Source organism: Corvus hawaiiensis, chromosome 6, assembly GCF_020740725.1.
Source record: "Corvus hawaiiensis isolate bCorHaw1 chromosome 6, bCorHaw1.pri.cur, whole genome shotgun sequence".
Taxonomy (NCBI): Eukaryota; Metazoa; Chordata; class Aves; order Passeriformes; family Corvidae; genus Corvus; species Corvus hawaiiensis.
The window spans coordinates 24,845,758-24,868,624 of NC_063218.1; the positions used below are offsets into that span (position 1 = coordinate 24,845,758).

The 22,867-nt window shown below is 37.8% G+C and overlaps 1 protein-coding gene across 6 annotated transcripts in view; it reads right to left on the reverse strand.

Annotated features, from left to right (window-relative positions):
• MIPOL1 (mirror-image polydactyly 1) overlaps window positions 1–22,867 on the reverse strand; it is a 191,970-nt gene that overhangs the window by 47,831 nt on the left and 121,272 nt on the right. For all 6 annotated transcript variants that reach the window (XM_048306214.1, XM_048306216.1, XM_048306212.1 and 3 more), the window contains one exon: window positions 1,855–1,949. In XM_048306214.1, the coding sequence (XP_048162171.1) occupies window positions 1,855–1,949 (95 nt within the window). The remainder of the gene's footprint in view (window positions 1–1,854; window positions 1,950–22,867) is intronic.

The following is a 22,867-nucleotide window of genomic DNA, read 5'->3' on the forward strand; positions in this document are numbered from 1 at the left end:
CCCTTGCAGGTTCAGCTCCAGGTGGCCTCTGGCTTTTCAAGTCATGTCTTTGTATGCTTAAGACAGTGTTTCCATACAGAGAGGTTGTGGAGTCTCCATACAAAGACATTCAAAACCCCTCTGGATGTGGGCAACCAGGTCTCAGTGGCCCTGCTTGAGCAATGGTTGGACAAGATGACCTCCAGAGGTCCCTGCCAGTCACTCTGCGGACCCACTTCAGAACACATTAGCCTCTAGAACAGTGAGGTAGGTAGGAGATTAAATCTTCTACTTTAGAAGTTATAACTTGTATAAATCAGGAGTGAAACAATAGTTCTTGCCCCAGGGGATAATCAGGTGAGCATTTCCACACGTTATGGATAGATTTTGCAAATACCACCAGCCAGCTTACAGTGAAACTTTGACTGTTCAAATTAAGAGCCTTAAGTTAATAACATGGTAGATGCTAATGCTGATTCCTGCAAGTCATTATTGTTAGTATTTCTGAGATTTAAAGCATTCACACAAGTAAATGGCAGTTGCTGCCTACTATACTTGTTAAACATCATATGTTAGTGCAAACTTGATAGGCTATGCCAAAAATATAACTCAAAAATCAATTAAAAGCCTCCTACAATGTGCATAGACCAACACAAGAAAATGCTTATTTCTGAAATATCAATTAAAAAAAAATTCAGTTTTTAAATTATTCTACAAAACCCATTTAAATGAGTAATAAGAGCACCATAATAAATTATTTCTAGCTTGGTAAATCATACCATAATTTGTGCACATACTAAATGCTGACCAAATTCATTAAATGCAATAATCACAAATTGCTTGGGGTTTCTATTCACTATTAACAGGCTTTAAATAAATGCCTATGAGATTTAGGAACAAAAGTTGTTTTTGAAACTTCCCTCCAAGGTTTTAATAAACTTAATGAGAAGGGAAAACTCGAAAAACCTCTAGAAACCCGAGTATTTTTCACTTGTGAATGCTGAAACACTGAAAACATACACAGTTCTGCTACTGCAAATGCTTTTTAGACATAACTAACTAGTCCTTTTTATTTCCAATGAGTATAGTATTCACACTATATTTATTATTTACCTCTGTAGCCCACATCCCTCATCACAGACATTCAGCCTTCAGATTCACAATTTTCTGCTGTGTTGATGCCAGTTCTCCTGCCTTTAACCTGCCGGCAGCTCTATATCCCCTCTCACACAGGAGGTCAGGATGAAATGAGAGCTGTAACCCAACATCACTCCATAAAACAACCTAACTCCTTCACTGGACCACACAGAGCTTTTCCTTAGGGACTAAAACCCACTGATCCATGCAAATGTTCAGTGCAGCCCACCTAAATTAATGAGAATGGGTATTTCTCTCATTCTACATACTGCTATGTAGAATGCTACATAGGGAATTAAAAGGCACGTATACTGGGGTTGAAGATGAAAATAGTCTTTTAGAATTATAGATTTTATTATTTTAAAGTCTATATTGATTAAGTTAGGTATGCGCAAACAGTCAGGGAAGAAACAAGCATTTATGTAAACTGGTTCTTTTGTCCATGTGTTTTTAAGTGATCACATTGCCACAGCACAGCTTTTTAGTGTGAAAATCAACTATCACCAACTTTTCCCTTCCCTTAGAAGAAACTAATACAAAATTCAGGCTAAAAGAAAGGGACTCCTATTTTAAAGAGATGGTTGGTGAGCAGTAAAGCAGAAATGCAGACTTTGATTCATTGATGTATTCACATTTTTCCAACAAATACCTATTTGATAAGGCAATTTCCTCACTCAGACATAGTACAGAAAATTTCCCCTATGAGTCACTCATTCATATTAGAATCAATCATTTTACCTGTAATAAACATGCAATGTTTGGATTTCTTCTTCTAGTTTCTTGCACTGTTGAAGAGCAGCTTCTTTTTCTTGTTGCAAAGCTATCAATTCTGCCTGTGAAATGATAAACAACCGATAACCAGTTTATTCAGAATATCCATTTTTTTTTTAAATTTATCAATCTGTACAATCATTTCAACCATTATAATTGAACATAAGAGTTATACTGTTATGTAACATGGTGTTGTGGTTTAACCCCAGCCAGGAACTAAGTACCATGCAGCTGCTTGCTCACTTCCCCTTCCTCCCACTGATGGCATGGTGAGGAGAATCAGGAAAGAAAAGAAAATCAAACTTGTTGATTGAGATTTAATAGTTTAATAACAGTTTAATAATTGAAACAAAGTAAAAGATAATAATAATAATTATACTAATACTAATAATTGTAATAAAAAGGAGAGGGACAGAGGGAGATAAATCCCAAAACAGACAAGTGATGCACAATACAACTGTTCACCAGGTGCTGACTAATGCCAAGCCTGTCCCTGAGCCGTGATCACACCCTTTCCTGGTTACTCCCCCCATTTTATATACTGGGCGTGATGTTCTATCTCACAGAATGTCCCTTTGGCCACTTTGGTCAGTTGTCCTGACTATGCTCCCCCTCAACTTTCTGTGTTTCTCTTCACTGGCAGCACATGAGACACTGAAAGTCCTTGACTTGGGGCAAGCACCACTTAGCAACATCTAAAACATCAGTCATCAACATTATTTGCATACTGAATCTAAAACAGAGCACTGTACCAGCTACCAGAAAGAAAAGGAGCACTATCCCAGCCTATTTAATTCTTATGAAATATTCTTTCTTTTTCTAGAGCTGGAATTGCTTCTAGGTTTCTTTTCTCGAGCAGAATTATTTTTTAAATGGCTTACCCCATGCATATAGTAAATTTTTTGAATAGCTAAGCTTAGAACTCTTCAGCTCAGCCAAATGGTTATCAGCAAACATATTTCATATGAAATATATGTGTTGCTATACTGCAAAACTGTTGACCAACATATAGAAAGTGAAGCAAGGCCCTTGGCCATGAACTACTGACCCATGACTCCTGGTCTGCACGCAGCTCCCTGGCTGTTAAGGGCAGTTCCCATGGCGGCAGCCCCTGGCTGATGTTAGCAGCAGAAGAGCTGCTGGACAACCAGGACCCTGAGTAGTGGCAGGTGATGAGCCTCAGGGACTGCAGAGACTGGCACCAACAGCACACTCAGGATCTGGTTTATAGAGGGGTGAGGGAACCCCTGAGCAATCACTGTCATCTCCTATCTCTGAACTCCACCGGATGCTCCCCCTCCCATCCCTGATTCACACTGAAGGGAGTGTGACTCATGACCATTATGGAGATTTCAGCATGTGGCTTGTAAGTCAGGAAGGTAGCCAGCCCCAACAGGCCTTATGGTTAAAGAGCAGGTAGGGAGAAATAAGTATTCATGCATATTTAATGTGGGTCTATAGCTTAATCACCATTAATTTTAAAGGTCCAGTTTCAATAGCACTGCAGGACTGCCTTGAGGGCCCAGGTACCATATAAATGATCTTTAAATCAGTGGATGATTTATTGTTGTAACAACAAATAAGATCAGGCTTGCACAGCAATTCCTTGACACATGAGCCTGAACATTGGGCTCTTTCCCAGTGTTTTTAATTTAGGGTGTAAGTTATTAATTGTACAAATTGTAGAGCCCTCAACCAAGAGGCACATGTGTGAGAAATGCCAACTGTGGATTCTGCCAACTCTTCACGACAGTGTTGCGGAAAAGTTTCTTGGTAAATTAAAGACCTGTTATATGAGCTACAAACCCAAGAAGGCAAATGCACATAGTTCAGCCTCTACTCTGCCAAACTCACTGTACAACCATTAACAACTCTGCCTGTATGCCTCACAATCTCTCTCCTAAAACAGGGCTCGCACTTCTGTTTCCTGTTTGTCTCTTAAGGCTGTAAGTCTTCAAGGCAGGTGTTTTACTGTTTACTGTCAACTCCCAGTCATCTATGGGCAATTCATTCTGCTGGTTGATTAATCATGTCCTGGATACTTGGCTGATTCCTGGCAAATTTTATTGAACACTGCATTGCACAAATGCAGTTACACAAGCAGTGTCTGAACCACGCTGCTCGGTGGGTCATGTTGCACCCAGAGTTTTGCACTGCCTAGGTACAGGACCCACTGCTGTAAGTGCTCCTGTGAGAGACATCCATAAAATTTTAACAGGAAGTTCCCTGGTGAATAAAAACTTTCTTACTATATGGGGGGTGTTCCTTCAGCTTTAAAAGCAGAAAGTGTTAATGTTTAACGTCTGAGTGACAGTGGTTTTGAGCTTCTGATACTGAAAACAATGTACTGGATGCTGGCAAGCCCTACCTTCTGTCAGCAAGAGGTTAAAAACCTCTGCAGGTGAGCCTCTCGCCTGGTGTAGCTTGCTGCCTTGCAAGCAGAACTCACAGAACACAAGATGTTAGCCAAACCAAGCTATTTTCTGTAATTATACTGTTCTTTAGGTGAAACAACATTCTTAAAAATTAGAAAACGCTTGAATCAAAGTAGGTGGTTTGTTCTAGAGGCCAGTAATTAACATCCTTGCCAATTTTCAGTGTACTGTGAAGTGTGATTGAAATGGTAGACTGGAAGGAAATGTTTGCAGCTGACACACCTACTCAGAGAGATTAACGGCTAGTCTCTTTGGAGAGCTATCATGAAAAATACACCTAATGTTCCACTTACCTTTCAGGACAAGAGTTAGAGGCACTAGAGTCTTAGGACTATTATTTATGTCAGTTTTTCAGCAGAAAAAACTGCACTGATTTGACTGGGTTTGCATCTGGGTTTGTACCAATAAAAATAACAGCAGAATCAGGTTCTTTGGATTTAAAAAACCAACAAATCCAAGAGCTACAAAAACTGAGGGGAAGAAAAACAGACATTTTTTAGCCTCCTCAGTGACTTCTAGTGGAGTTGATACTAGGAAGCTCCATGAGACCAACAAAAATCCAAGCACAAGAGTCTCTGCATAGCATGCAGCCATGCGACAAAATGACCCATTGTTCACAGGCCTGAAGGGTGGTAAACAGAAATAAATGAGTCAAATACCCTCCCAAGGCAGAGATGTCCTCCTTTACTAGAAGACAGAAAACAAAACAGTGCTCATCACAAAGTTAAATTGCTAACTAAAATAATGGCGTCTGCTCTACTATAAAGAATTTGGAAGACTCCTAAATGTATATTGAAATCCATCCATAGTGCACATGGCAAAAATCCTGCATGAGCTCACCTCTAATAATAACAATAGCTGCTTGAGAACTTTTAAACAAAATATTGTTCCTCTGAAAAATGTCAAGCTGTGGAAATCAGAACTTTTCACAGAAATTGATTTGTTTTGATTAAATTGTTTTGGAAGGTAGGGTAAAGAAGAAGCAGAAGCAGAAGCAGAAGACTAATAATAATAATAATAATAATTATTATTATTATTACACTCAGGGTCCTCTGGTGGTGGTTTCCCCTAAACAGGTCACTTTAGAGGTGAGGTTGGTATATACCTTTTGGTATAGGTGCCATTCTCAGTGAAGTTCCTGTTTAACCCTGAAAGGGTACTCTGATCACTTGGATACTGTGAAAAATCTTTCTGAAGATTTTGTTTTGTCCACAAGTTCCTACACTTTCTTATTTGGTTTAATCCTGCAAAGGAGAATTCTTGTTTCTTTACTCTGCCATTTTGCATTTTAGCAATTATTTGGTGAAAATTTAAATTTCCCAATTAAATATAAAATCTAATTGCTACCTTGTCAAACTTAAAATAGCCAATGTCAAATAAAGAAAATCTCAGTACTGATCTTTTTGCTGTTGTTTTTGCTTCAAAACGTTTAAAGGAACAATGTTATGTGTTTTCTTACCACAAAGGCTGGAAAAATACAAGACTTAAGCAAAGGAAAACTTGTTTTTATCTTTTCCTAATTCGTCTAGGGCAAACATAAGCACCCTCAGCTCTAATCTAAATTGAAAGAGGTAAGAACACACAGCATCCTATGCTGTCAGGTTCCCTTTGGAACCTCACCTTTGTGTGAGAGTTGGCTTTTATAAGACTTTTCAACATCCAACAGAAGGGAAAAAAATCCAATGAACTTGACTTAAAAAGTTTCATAGTTTTATTTTTTAATTGATTTATTTTCTCATGCGTATATAGACAGCACATATATTCATATATATATATATATATATTTATAAAGAGCATTTTTTTTTTCCTTTCTGAGATAGGCTAAACAAACAACCATTTTTGTTACCTCTCAGTAAGCAGGCTCTTCATCACCCTGATCAACTCAAACATGTCTCCTTAGTACTCTGTACTAATGCCAGTGGAAACATCTTACCTGACACATTCTTGCACTCTTTGCTCACAGGCACCCTCCTGCCTGATCTCCTGCACACTGGTATTACCCAGTTGACAGTGGAAACTCTTATTCATCCTGAAAAGATAATACCTTACACTTGGCACTATAATTCCACCCCATTGCTTTTGTTTTTCCAGTACTTGAGGCCATCCCAATCTTTCTACAAGACAGCTTGAACCTACTTCGTATTAATAACATCTCCACGTCTTATTTAAAACAACTCCCAGCTCTGTCTCATCAAGCAATTTTGTTGGTACACTGCTGCTCTTCATGCCAAAGGTTCTCAATGACAGCATTAAAGAAAACTGGTTCAGCACCAATTGGTAAGAAACTGGAGAGAAATTCCACTAGTGAAATCCTTGGACCACTTCTTCCTTCAAAGCTGTTTGCTGCTGCTTTCCTGCTAACTAGTTCCTTATTGCCTTTGACTAATCCCTCATCTCCTTCATGGGTACATGACATTTTGCAGACAGACATGAGCTAAACGTGCCCATTCTTCCAAACAAGAGACGCTGGGTGAACCCAGTTAACAGCATGCAGCATTTCCCACATTAAGCTTGTGCCTGCTTGTAAAACAACAATATACAAATTCCCCACTGTAATTAATAATTTTCCGTATGGCACAACCTATAAGCTTATGTGTCAGGCTATATTTAAAAGTTTCTTTGTTTAAATAACCAGTTAGCATACCAAAGAAGAACTTCTGCATGATGTTTCTTGCGTGAAAACTGTACTTCAATTCACTCTTGATGGATCCATGCTTTAAAATAATTTTCCTTCCAAATTTACTCTGAAGCCTTACAATAAAGATTAACTGGTCTACAGTTGACAAAATTGTATTTTTTGCCCTTCCAAATATAGATGCTGTCTCTGCTAATTCCCTGTCATTTACACTGCACACAGTCTCATAAGATTTATTAAAGGACTTTACTATCATTCCTGCAATTTCAGATACCAGCTCTTTCAGAACTGGAGATGGAAACCATCCATTAACCCAACGTGAGCACAATAATCCATTGAACAGCTATGATGTACTCCATTTGCACACATTCACTTTTCTTAACCCTTGTTCTCACAGCTGGCATCTCCATTGCCCAGTGCTGAGAGAAACAAAAATTAAAATCACGTGCTTTCAGACCTAATCCAGATTATGCCTGATCTCCATGCCATTCTCAGACCAGTGGCATATTTCCTCTTTCCTTGTTCTCATTTCAGTTGTTACACTATTGTTTGTTTTAATTTCATTTCCAAGGGCAAATTTAGCTTAACCTCAGGCAATTTTCATCTGTCTCTGTATCTCCTGTTTTCTAAGACAACTTCCTTGCTTAATAAGTACCCTTCTTGTGGACAAGTTATTTGTACTTTATTTGTATGGAAATGATAACTGTCTCAATTAGAACGGGCACCCTTTCTACCTGGTGCAATTTCCCTTGGCTTGACTGAGATACCTGTTAATGCACGAATATTCCTTCACTCAGTAATAGTCACTACCAACATCTTGCTTTCTACTGACACAGGATATTCCTGTGGATTAGAAGGAGGTTGAGTGAGAAATCTGGGGAGTCTCCAAGTTCATTTCTACAATTTATGGACTTTGTCATTTACATTTGGTAGAGCTGCAATGGGGAAAAGAGGAAAAATGGCAGTAGGATGTCTTTCCGCTCTTGGTCCTACGTTATCTGGAGTCTGAAATGGAAACTAGCCTCAAACATATGACAGAGAATTGCTCCCATTTCTTGTGAGGCAGAAGTATGTCTCTGCTGTTATTAGCCGGCTAGCTGGATAGGAAGAGCTCACGTGTCTTCTCAGGCCAGCAGGAGACTGGGAGGGTAAACAAAGGTTTCTTTCATTCTGAATTAGAATGAACACGCAAAAAAACCCCAAATCTGGAAAAAAATTTTAAACAACTGAAGAAATATTTTAATCCTACACTATTTTTAATGCTTTTACATTTTACACATCACGTCAGTAAGAGAAATACGTACTGCCTGATAGAGCAGGTCATGTTGTGACACATACGAGAGAGATCCAGCTTCTAACCTTCATTCTGTTATTTTTACATTAGCAGCTGCTACTTAGTGCAGATTACAACAGCTCATCTTATTTTCTATATCAAAGTGTCAACATATCAAACTGTTTCACCAACAACAGAAGTAGGTGATGCTTTGATCTAGAAAAGAATATAAGCACTTATCTCATTAATTAGGGGATCAGAGGTTTTCAGGGTCAAGAAAAAGACTCCAGCTAACATGAGAGGACTGAAAATGGCTAGCACTGTAATAACACACTAAGAAATCTCCTTTTTTTTTTAAATCACAGTGCTAACGTGTCAAATTGTTTCATTACAATACAAACAAGGGACACGTTGACCTAGTAAATTAAAAAAAAAGTTTCAACTTGCATTTAAGTATCAGTTGCCCTTGATGATTTTAAAAATTAAAAGGTAAAATTAGAACTTACTTTAGTAGATGTTATAAAATATTGACACATAATGAAATTGAAATACATAATTAACAATAATAAGTCCAAATTTAAATTGTAAAAATTAAATGTTTTATTTTTGAATTTTGAAATGTAGGTTTCAAAATTCACCAAATAAAACCTCTGGGAGATAAACTGAGCTGGAAAAGTTTGGAATACTAACTGAAATTATTAGAAATTCATGCAAAGTTTTTCATACGATTTTCTAACAGAAATAGTTTTTACTAAACATATCTTAACTTTGAGTAAATGGAGCAACTGTATTACTGATCCCTGATGGGTCTGCACTGCTGTGGACGATCAGTACAGCTAGAAAAAATACAATGAAGAACCAGCTGAGGGTTATTTGTGTGTGTGAATTTCAGGGTAACGGTGGCAATTGTGGGAACTCTAACAGACCTTAAGTTGCAGCCCTCCCCAACCCTCTGCCACAACCACACCCAGGTTGACATACCCTTTGGGTACAAAGGAAAGGTATCTCAACAGCAAACATGACCTTTATGAGTTTGCAGCAGGATAAAACAATTAACCATAATAAGATTTTCCTCTACAAGCTAATACTATTGTTGGTCCAAAAATAAATATCTGTTAATGAAATTTTTTTTTTAATAAAACGTATTGTTCCACTACATTGTGAAGATACACTGGTTTAGATGGAAATATTTCTGAGGAGCGTCAGACAGGATTTCTGACAGAAGAGAGAACTCCTCCCCAGCCACCTGATTAGGTTATTTGTTTTGAATGCAGAAACCTAATGCTGAGTCCCAGCTTCTTGCATTGACCCACTGTGGGCAGCCTGGTGGACTCCTCCCAGTGAGAATGCTTCCCTGCTCTCAAGTCATGTGAATTACCCATGTTTCTGGTGACTATCACCTGTCTTCTCTCACCATGACTGACAAAACCGTTTTTTTATTAAATGGCTAGGTATGTGAAAAGCAAATCTAAACAGGGATGTATCATGGAACAGAAGATGAAATCCAGAATTCAGCCATCAAAATATTTGACGGTGCCTAACTCGGATCAGGGAGCTTAAATCAGCGTTTTCACATATATGATGTGAGAGCATAAACTGGCTTTGTAACCTGTATAATGTTTTCTCTTATTGGAATTAAAAATTGTAACCCTGCAATATTCCTTTTAGTCCAAAACGGAATTGTCATTTTCAAGAAGTGTCATGCTTCAAGTCTATCTTATGTCACCTTCATCAACTCAGCCTTTATGCTATCCGTATTAATATCTTTTAAGGAGTTTTTCAGAAGACTTGCAAAAGATGTCACTCTCTGACATTCAGACTCTGGTCTCCATCACAACAAACTCCCCAGTGAGAATACATTATTATACCAGACGAACATTGCTTGCATGGTTGTTCATTTCTAAGAGATTCTGTTGTGACTGGGATGACAGCAACAGGTCACAACAAATACTGCACAGATTGTGCAATTAGAAAAAAAAAAAAAATCACACCAAGTAGCTTTTTACTGCTCTGACAGAGAAAATGAAAGAACACAATAGTGATTTTGCCCAGACTAGATATATATATATGGTTAATTTTATTATAATAAAAGCAAACAATATATCAACTACTAATCGAACCATTACGCCTAAAATGTGATGCCTTATTCTTGTACTATGTGGTCATACCACACTGGGAAGAAGCTCACTGGACCAGCAGTATTTAACAAACAGTTTACTCTTTTTTGGGCACATCTAGTGATGTGCCCAAATGAACACATATTACAGGCAGATTTGCCCAGAGAAGTGGGCCCATCTCTGGAGGTGTTCAAGGCCAGGCTGGATGGAGCTCTGAGCAGCCCGGTCCAGTGAATGGTGTCCCTGCTCATAGCAGGTGCATTGGAATTGGATGACCTTTAAGGTCCCTTCCAACCTATGATTCCATAATCCATTCAATTATCACGTTATGTGAGAAAGTATCTATACGAAATGCTCATGGTAAGTTTCAGTGAGAATTAAGAATTAGCTCATCTAACCTTAGTTATGATATTGAGACAAACTTTCTTCATCCTCTGCAGTATTATTCTGTAATATCCTACACTTCTTCCAAGCATTATACTGTTACACTGAAAATTGCAGGAAAAATTAACCATTCAAAGGGCAATCCAAGGCATGTGATAAGAGTGTGAACTAATACATTGAACCATTTTACTGTAAAGAATGATTTATGGAGTGAGGATGATTCATTTCGAATTCTGACCATGTGAGGTTGACACAAAACTGCAATTGACTTCCCAGGGTCAAGATTTCATTTATGGTTCCCATTCGTTTGCATACATAGGTAAAAATCCCAGAGATACCATCATACATACCTACTGTGCATACGGATAACTACCTAATGATACTGCAAGTCTTATTTTAGGTAAGATATAACCATAGTGGACAACAAAAAGACCCCTTAAAACTTCCAAGGACGACAGCTCCAAAATACACACTCATAGCTGGACTGGGCTTTGCACATAAATAACGTCATGTGCAGAGATGCTGACCTTTTAGTAGGAGGGATTTTATTAAGAACACAAGCTGGGTGTGCTTTAAAGAGCAAATAGAGAGGTCTCCATATACAGGTAGGTAGATACCTGACTCCCTACTAAATCACAATGTACACTGAGAAAAGAACATAAAAAGGAAACAATCAAGAAGACTTTATTTTAATAGAGAAAGAAAAAGCCATTCATGACAGCTATTTCTGCACAGTAGCCATGGCTTTACATATATAAATCTATATGAAAATAACAAGTGTAAGTTAATTTCTTTACTTCTCAGATTAAATACTGTTTACAGCTGTGAATTTGTGGAAAGGGAACATCTATAACCCAGGTTTGGCCTTGGTGACATCACGCACTTTTTTTCTCATCTAAACATCAGTTTGGAAAATGCAAGTTCAAATAAACAATGGAAAAACATCAGCAATACAGAGAAACTTGTCTTATTTGAAGGTAAAATAAAGGATATTGTTTTGGGCATGATGTAACCATGTACCCCTTCATGGCTGCATAGGTAACTGGACTGGAAAACAGATACATCCGCTGTAAGACATATCAGATTACCAAACATAAGCTTAAAACAAAGGATAAAAACTGTCTTTGATTTACTTTAATAATAGGCATGTTTCCTTCAACTCTGAGAAGTGTGACTTCATAACATGAAGATGATTGCACTACACACGAAACTTTATTGGCTATCTTCTTAGGGAATCAAGAAGGAAACAACTGTGTAGGCTGGAGCGAGCGGAAGAAACCTTCCAGGTGGTGTCTGAGTCCTACTGGCAGGTTACTCTGGGAAAGCTTCAAATGTCAGCACCCACATTGTCCACAAAAATTAGTTTGGCCACCTATGATTTCAAGTCAGTATCTGCCACAAACAGCAAATTGTCAGCACAGGATCCAAAAGGTAGTGTAATGTTGTCTCAGAAGCTTTGTGGTAACAAAGATCCTATTCAATAAAAACAACTTTACCCTCAGCCCCAAAAGAGTCCTATCCAGTTTGGGGTGGAACTGAACTGGCAGAATAACAGAAGAGAGTTCATATTACAGCCAGACATGTTTGATCTGTGCAGCAGCCAGAAACTGTGTGCTCTCAAGGCTCTCCATCTGGCACATTTTTGAGGCTCTGCTAACAGACCCCAAACTGACCACAGGACCCAACTCTCTATTGCTAAAAAGAACAGACCAGAAACTATGCTCCAACCTTGAGATCTACTGGTGTGACCTTACTTGTGTTAAAATAAGTCAAAAGTTCTCTTTCATTCACCCCTAAAAGGAAGGGCTGCTAACACCAAATTATACTAGACCCGAGTACAAAGTATAGCTTGAAAGCATCATCTGGGGGAGCAGGTTAAATCCATGCCAGGGAGCTCTCTAAAAGAATGCATGAGTGCTTGCATGTCACTGTGCAAGTCCATGCCCTGATTCTATTTTTGTTACTAGTCTAGGTACAGATGACTGCTCTTGTCAACTAATAAGGGCTTAATAAACTTGATCAAGGTTGATAAATCTGACTTTCTCTCACCCCCAGTAGGCTGGTGAGGCACTCTTAACTGCTCAACAGGTGTCACTCACATCTCCATTCCAAGGATGCAGGAGTAATTCTTCTTCAAGCAAATTTTTCTAACCTTTCTTCATCACTCAATCTCTACTGCAGACTCCTCCTTATAGTAAAGTCCTTGGTTTTGACCAGCCATTGAAGATGTCATTTCATTGCTGTTTGAACTTAGTTGCCCTTGTCACCTCTGATTTCAGTGTGACACCAGTCCAACAGAAACAGTCACTCTGAGACACTCTGCAATATTTCACAAGGCTCTTTCCATAAGAAAATACATAAATTGAAATCATTTATGCTCCATAAGAGGAGAAAAAACCAGCATGCAAGGTAGTAACTTGAGGGAAAAAGGAGTTAACAATTTACACTTCAAACCTTATAACAGATTCTAAGTGATAACACTCTCCAAATTTTAACCTCTCATGCAAAGAGACAGAATAGCTGTTACATCCTGACAGCACTACTGCAGAAGGCAGCAGTGTCTAATCACATTATCAGAATTTAACACAATTCTTTCATAAAAGCTATGCGTCTGTAGAGGACTATAAATATGAATTGGCCCAATTACGTCGTATTACTCTTCCAGGATTTGGAAGGAAAGGCAGACAATAGATTGAGAGTTAATATTTATTACTTCACCTTGTGGTCTTCACCTTATCGAAAATCAAATACTAGTGGGTATACACACTCAAATTTATCTGATATTTTTGCACACAAGAAACACAGAACCAAAGTGCTGAGTTCAAAAGCAATTGTTACATCTAAGAAAACACCAATTATTGAATAAAAGTATCTGTTATCAGGAAAGTTAGGAATAATAAAGAATCCATAATTATGCCCCACATAGACATGTCCAGACCATAACTACTAAGACATTCTCAAAACAACTTTGAATCTGGCAAGCCAGTTAGTACTCCTCATTTGATATCTGAAGTTCTCATCAGACAATATAGCAAGACAATTTGAGTTCTTTCTCCAGCTGGATTATATTGTGCCTAGCATTTTTGGGAAAAAGACAAGAGCTGCATGTCTGCTCCTGAGGCTGGCTGCAGGCTTCACAACCTTGAGCCACTTGTGCAACCGGAGTGAATGAATTTCTGAGACACTGTGAACAAGCTACCATCATGTCTCCTGTGATGCAAGCATCATCAACAGATAGCTTAAAGCAGTTTCAGTCTCTATCACTGCAATGCTAGATGTGTAAAAGGGATCAGTCATACTGAGTCTGAATAGCTGATTCTGAACAGAACAACTCCCTGAATCTTGCTTTCTCCACAATCTTACAGCAATGCTTTCTACCCAAGTAGAACTCAGAGTAAGGACTTAAAGTAAGAAAAGCAAATAGAGGTGTTCGTGAGAAAATACATTTAAGTATGTATAGGAATAGGAAACATCTTCATAGGAAACATCTGTCTGATGGAAATAGTACAGGAGAAAATTCAATAGAAGGCACCTTCCTATCAAATCAGGAGGCAATAGATGCATCCATGGCTTGTTATGGACACTATACTGTTGGATGAGATCTGTTGATATAGGCGAATTAGCTTCACTCAGGACTCAAAAGTATGTCCTGATACTAAAGATTTCTGCTCCTTTCTGCTAAAAATCCATTTACTAAATTTTTTATGAGGTAATCATATTACCTTCTACTGCATATCTATTCAGTTAGATTTAGTAGATCTTTGCATTGGGCAGAAACACTTTTTGAAGTTCCTATCTACGTTTTGGTGCTTAGTTGCCTAAATTTCTGTTGCAACTCACTCAGACTCAACTACATTTCAATTGGAAAAAAAAAGGTAGTTGCTTCATATCTGATAATTCTTGTAATCTTTGGAGTAAGGGAAGTGAATGAGAAAAGTAATACATTACCCATGATAATTTTCTTAAAAATCTTTAGCTTGTGAAATAAAAGAACATAATCCACTGAAAAGAGAAACATTTTTCTCAACTATCAAATCTTCCAGTGTTTTTCCACAGTTTAGTCTAATACAGAAGGTGTATTTCTTTCTTCTTATTTGTGCAACACGGAAGAAATCATTTTGATCAACAAAGATTGCTGTGTACAAAAAAATCTTCCTGATAAACCCAGACAGTAAATACTAATCTGTATCACTTAGTTAAGAATTTTAGCCAATGCTTTGGTTTTTATTTGTTCAAAGTATATCTTCTACTTTTTCACTGCACCTATTAGACATTTCTCAACTTGAACACCTGTTGAGCTAAACTTGTCTTGCCAGAATATTTTTAATTATGCAATCTTTATTCTGTCAATGGCAAGCATTTGAGCAGAATTTCTTATATACCTTTCAACACATCCAGCAGACAATTAAGAACTCAGAGTACAGAAATATTTGCCAACTGAAGTGTTAGTAAGGCAAGTTTAATCAAGTGATCTTGACTAACTTTTACCAAAGAATCACAATTTTCATCATCAGTTTATCACTTCAAAATACCACTTCAGATGCTATTTCTTAGAAATTTTTATTGACTCAGTCTTTCACACAATCTGTAATACATGCCTGACTTGCACAATACTTCAGCCAATAGATCCATTAATGCTTGAATACTTTCTTTTCATGGGTAGCACAATGAATGCCAAATTTGTCTCCAGCTTTTAAGAAAATTTGGTTTTGCAGGGAAAATCCTGACCCATTGAAGCCAACAGAAGTTCACTGTTGACTTCAATGGGATTAACATTTCCCTGTATTTGTATACATGCGTTCTCTCTATTTAGTGATGAGTATTCCAATTACATGTGTGCTGTACCCAAGGATAAGTCTAATTAAGAGAAACGTCTTTGAATTAGTGTTTGCTGACTGATACTATAAATGTAGATATTTAGACAACCATTGTGCAGAACCCTCTCCAATCCTGTAGTGATAAAATGGTGAGATATTTCTGCAGTGCAAGGTGCCACCTGGCATTTACTTTTAAACTAACCACCATGTGTGGGTTTCATCAGAGGAAGGAAAAAACACCATCCATACAACAAATTTTGCAAAGCATCTGAGGAGCAGTAAAAATATTCTTAAATAACCACCACTTTCAGAATGATGACACTTTTTTGGGGAAGGAGTGCAGAGCTATTAAACTCATCCACAAACAAGGAAACCCATTACTTTCTTTTGGAAGCTGCTGGATTGGCAGCCCTATTGCATAAGCATACTGCAGTCGATTATCGCTGTTGTATGAGACTCCACAAAATGCTTTTGATCCATTTTATCTTGCAACTTAGCAAAGAAATGTTGCAATAAGAAACAGCACCAGAGATCTGAAAAACTTAAGCTCTGGATTACCATATTGTGCTGTCCTGCCATTCAGTGTGTCAGACAAAGGCAGTGGTGTTCAAAGTGGAAAAAGAAAAAAGAAACTGGTCACAGAAAGTGCCGAGAACAGAGTAAATAATATTCCTCCACATCCCTACTCTTTCATAGATCTGTTGTTAAAAGAGTTGCAGCAATTAGGCTTTTGTTAATTACCAGCTGTTGAAACAGATGTGTTGACTGTCCTTATTAGCCAACAGCTGGGACAGGAGAACAATTGATGCTCTCTAAAATCAACAGCCAGCTGCTTTGCAGTAATTATCTCCTATGGATAATACAGGTGATAAAAGCAGCAAAAAGGTTATGAGTTTCAATAACCAAGGTACTGTTATTGAATATTACTGGAATATATGATTGATTTTAGAAAATGAGTAGAACAGTAAGTTGCTACGTCTGCTTCCTATCTGCATTGTGTCAAGGTCACGCAATATGCAAATAGTAGGGGAAATGTAAGCAGAGAAAAACCCCCAAACATCACAATTTTTCTATTTTTTAAAGCCTCTTACTTATTTTTAATGTCTTGCTGATCTTTAAGAAACACTTTCTTTTTCAGGGGACTATGACTAGATATCAGTCATCATTCACTCAGTTTCCCATATGCCTCTCTTTGCATTAAATTTTACCATAAATGACTTTGGAATGTGCAGATGGCTATTCCTACCTGTTGGGAAATTTTATTATCCAATATGTAATAAAAAAATGATTAAAGAGGGGGGGCCATCCCACTAGAGAATTAGATTCTAGTCTCAGGCATGTAATCAAATCCTAAGGAAATTCACATCACTTCTTGGAATAAAGTTTCCCTAGCACTAAAATGGAGGAACTATGTTTATCTTGATTGATCACTTTATGATTGATGACTTTAACATACTATTTAAATGCAGAGTAATGCTTGCATTACTGTAACAGTATAAAAATCTGCATGCTTTTCTCGTAGTGATACACGTCAAAAGTTATAAAATGAATAGTTCTTTAAGAAGCCCAGGCATGGGAGCCACAAGCATTAGTCCCAGTATCTAAATGGATATAATATCTAAATGGAATATACCAACATAGGTAGTCAGATAGCTTATTTTTGCTCCTGCTTTGATTTATATTTCCTCACCTTGATACCCTATTAAATGCATTAAAAGAGAAGCAAAGCAGAGATTTAAAACTATTTCTATTAGCCGCTCAGTTCATCTCATGCCAACAAAAGATATGTCTACAAGAACCTACAACCATGTCTATTCACTAATTAGTCTGTACTTAAAGACACTGCCTTACTGAAAGCAGGGATTAAGGCTGGTTGAATACTCTGCCTTTCATACACCTCCCTTATGTCTCTGTTGGGTCATCATAAGCAGCTTGTTCTCTGAGCTTTAAGTAAGGAAGCTTGAAAATCAGCTCTAGGCACATCAGTAGGCACTGGGGCGATTAACGGGAGCTACCAACATTTTAAGGGACACGTGGAGAAATTAACTAGCCAGATTTTTCAATAACAGGGATGAGTAAAAACATACAATACTGTTATGGTAGCTATGTTTTAAGAAAGATACACTGCAGTATACACTATTTTTTATTTTGAGATAAAGCAAAGCAATGTACTTCTCTGTTTCCACTTCAGATTCAAAAGAAAAAAACCATGTAATTATAGCAAGAAAATCAACGTGGCTCCTTCCACGCACATCCTCCCATCTATTATCAGGAATCCACTGCATACTATGAAAGAAAGAGAAATTGAGTCTAGTTGTCAGTTTTCTACTTTTGGAAGTATGATAAAAATAATGAGAAAAGGAAAGGAGAAGGAATGGTTTTATGCAATGGCTTTTCATTTGCTTTTCATTCTCTCCCTATTTCTTCAGCTGCTTCTCTCTACCTTTGCAGTGCTTTTAAGCCGTTGCACTGGGTTTTCCCCTGGAAGGCAAAATTTGGCTCTTTGCCTTTTGTTTGTCATTCATGAATGAGTTGGTGGGGGGGATTGGGGACAGAGGAAAGTTTTGGTCTCACTCTGCTTTGGTCTACCAATGCAGTTTTAGACTGTGCCAACGAGGAGCTAATTTGAGCAATGACAGAGCTCCTCCGCCTTAGGGAGAGATCTGAAGAAAGGTTTCAGCCCAATGCAGACAGATGATTAAGGACAGAATTGGGAAATTCTTCAGAGCTGGTGTTCTGCATGGGTTTCCATGGCAGAAACTACCACAAAGCAAGCAGGAAGTTGAAGCCTTATAGAAGATAACAGCGGTGAACATTGTTTCACCTCAGCCAAGATATAACGTAGGAAATTTTCAAACTGCATGTACTCAGCAAGGGCCTCTGCTGCCTAAATCCTCCAGCTGGAATGGCCAGTTCAGGCCTCTGAACTGGTCACAGGTGGAAGTGTATCTCTGCAGAATTAACCACCCGCCCCTACTCTGAGAGCAGAAAAGCACCTGAGGGCGTGTACTGTGTGGCCACTGGCATGCTGACAGGGAGCTGAAAGCACCTGGACTTTGGTCCCATGTCTTGCAACAGTCACAGCCTTGGTAACACATAGCTTCGACTCACCACCTAATTACAGCAGCACTTCCCAGCTGAAAAACAGACCTAAGAAGATCTGAATTAACACATGAATCGAACACATTCTGTCTGCTGAGCCGTTGTGAACCTCCCCTGCACCAGGGATGCAGCAAATCTGTCCCAGTGAACTTAATCCAATATATTTCAACTTCTTGGTATCTACCTTGCTAAAACCTATCATACATAACCATGAGCCAACACACAATGTGTTTCCCTTTGTATTTTGTTTTCAAATAAAACATCTAGAGACAGCATAGGGCAGTTCCCTGAGAATGTAAAGTTGTAGACTGCTGGCCAAATAAAATCTTTTCTGATATCTCATAAAATCTTTGTAAATGTGACAATCAAGCCCTCAAGAAAATTCACCTGGCAACAGCTGCATTGAAACAAAGTTACTGCAGCAACAAGTAACGTCACAGTGTTAATAATTGACATGGAAAGAATGAAAAGGTGAGCAAGGGATAAAGAGGACAAAGGAGAGATTTCAGTATAAACTTCTGCTGGTAAGTAATCAATCAAAATTAAGATTGAAAGAGTGGTATGAATGCTATATTGAAAACTGAAGTGAGTTTGATATCTTGGACTGCTGAATGGGGGTTGTAAAACTCCATTTTCTGCAGCCTGATTTGCAAAATTTGACAAACAAATCCCCTGCTGATTTGAATCTACTTTCATTCAATTCTCCCCAGAAACTAAAGCAAACGCAGGAACAGTGGCTTCTCATGTTTGCTGTATGCAGGAAAAGAGTCATGCAATTCCCGGTTCTGCAGGTTAAGGCACGAATTAGCAACACAGTGGTAACGAATGAATTTCTCGATTTACATAATCTAACAAAAGACCACTCCCCTTGGAGGAAGGAACTACATCCTAGAGACACTGTTTTGAAGAAACTGTTTCTGATGACTAAATTATCAACAACCTGGGGTGAAATGGACTGCTATCTTAATATCCATTACTACTACTGCCAGAGGTCAAAGCAGCAAGAAAAACTGTTGAGACTACAAGTTAAAGCCAAATACTAAGAAATCAACATTTGTTTCCTCAAATCACATTTTTTCTGCATTCCTTAATGAAGTCCATAATGACCAAATCTGGATTTTTATATTAAAACCTATAAATTATCACTGTTTCATTTATACCAATATTATTTTGCTCTTTGGTCCAGAATCCTGGCAGCTGGTAAAATTTAACTGTTTTCTACAAAAGATATACCCTAAATTTAACTGAAGTATCAGAGTTTAAAAAATTAATAACTCAGTAAAATGAAATAGTTTGAAAGAGTGGACTCACAAAATTAAGGAGTTTGTGAGTTCAGACCTAAAAGCTACTGTTTTTCAGTGAAGTTAGTGGCCGGCCTCAGTTCATGATCTGTGAAGATACACTGAAGTCCCACCATTACTCAAAGACAGAAATCCAGCTGTGCTCCACCTCTTGAGAGGAAAGAAAGTACTGATTCATACAAGCTCTTAGTGACATATCGGTAGTTGTTCAATGAAGATGCCATCAATATGACTTTTTTTTTAAATTTTAAAATTTTTTGATTAAAAAAAAATCAAAATCTAGCAAAGAATTAGTGATACCTTATGAAATGGAAACAATTAAAGATGAACTGCTACTGTCAAAATTATGTCACAGGAGTCTTTGCAGTTCACTGGACTTAATTACTTAGAGTCCAAAGCTGCTTCCATTGACGTCAACACAAGTTGTCAGAGTAGGGGCAAGGGGTTTCTCTCTGGTCTAGTCACTAATAAGTTGTTACTGTTGGCAAGAATTAATAAACTTCTTTCCTACAAAGATTAATTAATTTTTCAGGCTTCAAGAAAATGATACTTCTACAGTCAAAGAAGCATTATTTAATACTTGGGCTGTCTGCTGAGGCCTCACGGTGTGACACAAATTTAAAATACGACATACTATAAAACTTAGCTTTCTTTTTAATTTACTGCACTGTGGTATTCTGAAAAATTCTGAGAACTTTATCCAGCATCTAGGTGGCATATAACCATCCACAAAAAGCCTTATTTTAACATCAACCAAGCTGTTTGATTGCCAGTTTCTCTGAAAACAAGGTGTTTTATATAAAACAAAATTTGTATCTCTCTTAGATAAACTGCTAGGTCAGAGTCTGTAATGAACAATGGCTTTTCAACCGTAGGTAACTACTCCACTGACAGGGTTACTAGCTAACCTCTTTGCTTGTCCTACTCTCTTCAAAAATTTTTATTTTACAGATATGTTATTTTTAAGGAGCTTTTGTAGCCCTCCTTATATTTTGGAGAATTATGATCAGGGATAATTTCTTCCTTATAGCTATAAATATTATTGTTATTGTAATTAGAGCATCTAGGTTGAAATATTTGTGCTACAAACATTGAAACTAACTGCTGGTATCTACAATTAACTCCACAACTCAGTAAAAAGCCCACAGTAAGTAAATATTGATTGACAAATTCAAAGTATATTTGATGATACAAGTACCTTGCTAAATCATTATTACCGCACTGAACTAAATCATTATTCTAACAAAATGGAACTTTCCCAAAGTTTGTAAAAAATACAATAATTTAAACTAACCATTCTTAATCTTTCCTCCAGTATAATTGTAACATACACATTTTGCAGTTGTTATGCCACAGGAAGAAAATAAGTGACATTCTAAGGAACAAAGATTAAATCAGAATATTGATTAGAAAAGTTTCTTACGCTGACATGCATTTTAGGAATTCAATTTTATGAATAACACCTTGTTAAGAAGGTAAGTAATGGCTTAATGCTTTTACAAACTAGAGATGGAAGGACAACACCAGGGAATCTGTCTCAAGGCTAGCCTCATCGCCTAAGCAAGAATCTAAAAAAGCAGATATCATTAGCAACTGATAGGGCAAAAAGAAGGACAAGAAGAAACATATCCCTCGATTTCCAGGGAACACATCTTTATTTTGTTTCATTAATAAAGAATAAAGGATGGAATCATGCAACCTCTCACTGTCAATGCCTTACCAAGCTTCTAGCAGAAGCCCATTCAATACCCGCACCTTAAGCAGTTCCTGGCTTGTTTGAAGTGGAAGGAGTTATTGTTCACCAACCAGCGTCACCTCTGTATCACTGATACATGTAGAACACACTCCCTCTCTTCAGTGATAGAGCAAATTAAGACATGATCCAAATTCAGTAGCTCAATTCAAATGCAATGTTAACACACCTGAGGACTGATTTAAGATTTATTTTGAAGTATTACAAATAGAAGAGACACAGTATTTTATGTACAGCTAGATCTTAATACTGGGGTATATACAGCTACACACATCTAAGCACAACTGTGAGTGTACCTTTCAACAGAGACCTATGTATATAATTATACACACAGAGAAATGATGCCACTTATTTTCCCTTCCTTCAGCCACCTGAAGTGAGGTGGCACTTCCAAAGATCATTTCACCTATCATCTGCATTTATCTTTAGGAAAGACAAATTGCCTTGTGGTGATATATCCCCCTCTTTATATTGGCTACAAATGGATCCCTGACAAGTGGCACCTAAAGCTGGGTGAATGAACCCCTTACTTGGCAGAACATTAATAAGCTCATGAAGTTAAGTACAGAAATATTAGGACATACCAAAGGTAAGGTAACCAGGACATACACATCATGATGCTACTTTTAACTTCATGGTCATATTTTTGCAGACATCTTTCCAGCTGTAGAATGGAGGGGATCTATACCTTGGCATGAATCATCACTGCCCAGTGAAAGAGCCTGTAACCTGTTTATTCCTGCTTCTTTTGTTGCAGCCAATGGGATGGGACTGCAGTAAGAGAGTAAATATGCTTCATATTTAATGCAGCTGAATGCTGCTCAGCAGTTGTGGAACGTATCTGTCCTTTGGTCACAGCACCTTAGCATGAATTTACTGGAAGTTTTCAGAGGGATTGATAGTACGTTACTCATTTTCTGACTGTGCAAGATAAATCCCTTGTGTCTAATCTGCCAAAGTACCCTGCACTCACAGCTGCAACTGGAGTGAATGGGAGACAGAACATAAAATGTTCTGGCCTTCATAGCAGAACTTAGATGAAATTTCTGAAGGCTTCAACTGCACTGAAAACAATTAAGAGGAAAATTAAAATGTAATTGGCCATCCACAGTTATCACAAGTGAGAAAGTTTATTTCCAGCATTTTCTGTCTGTCATCCATGA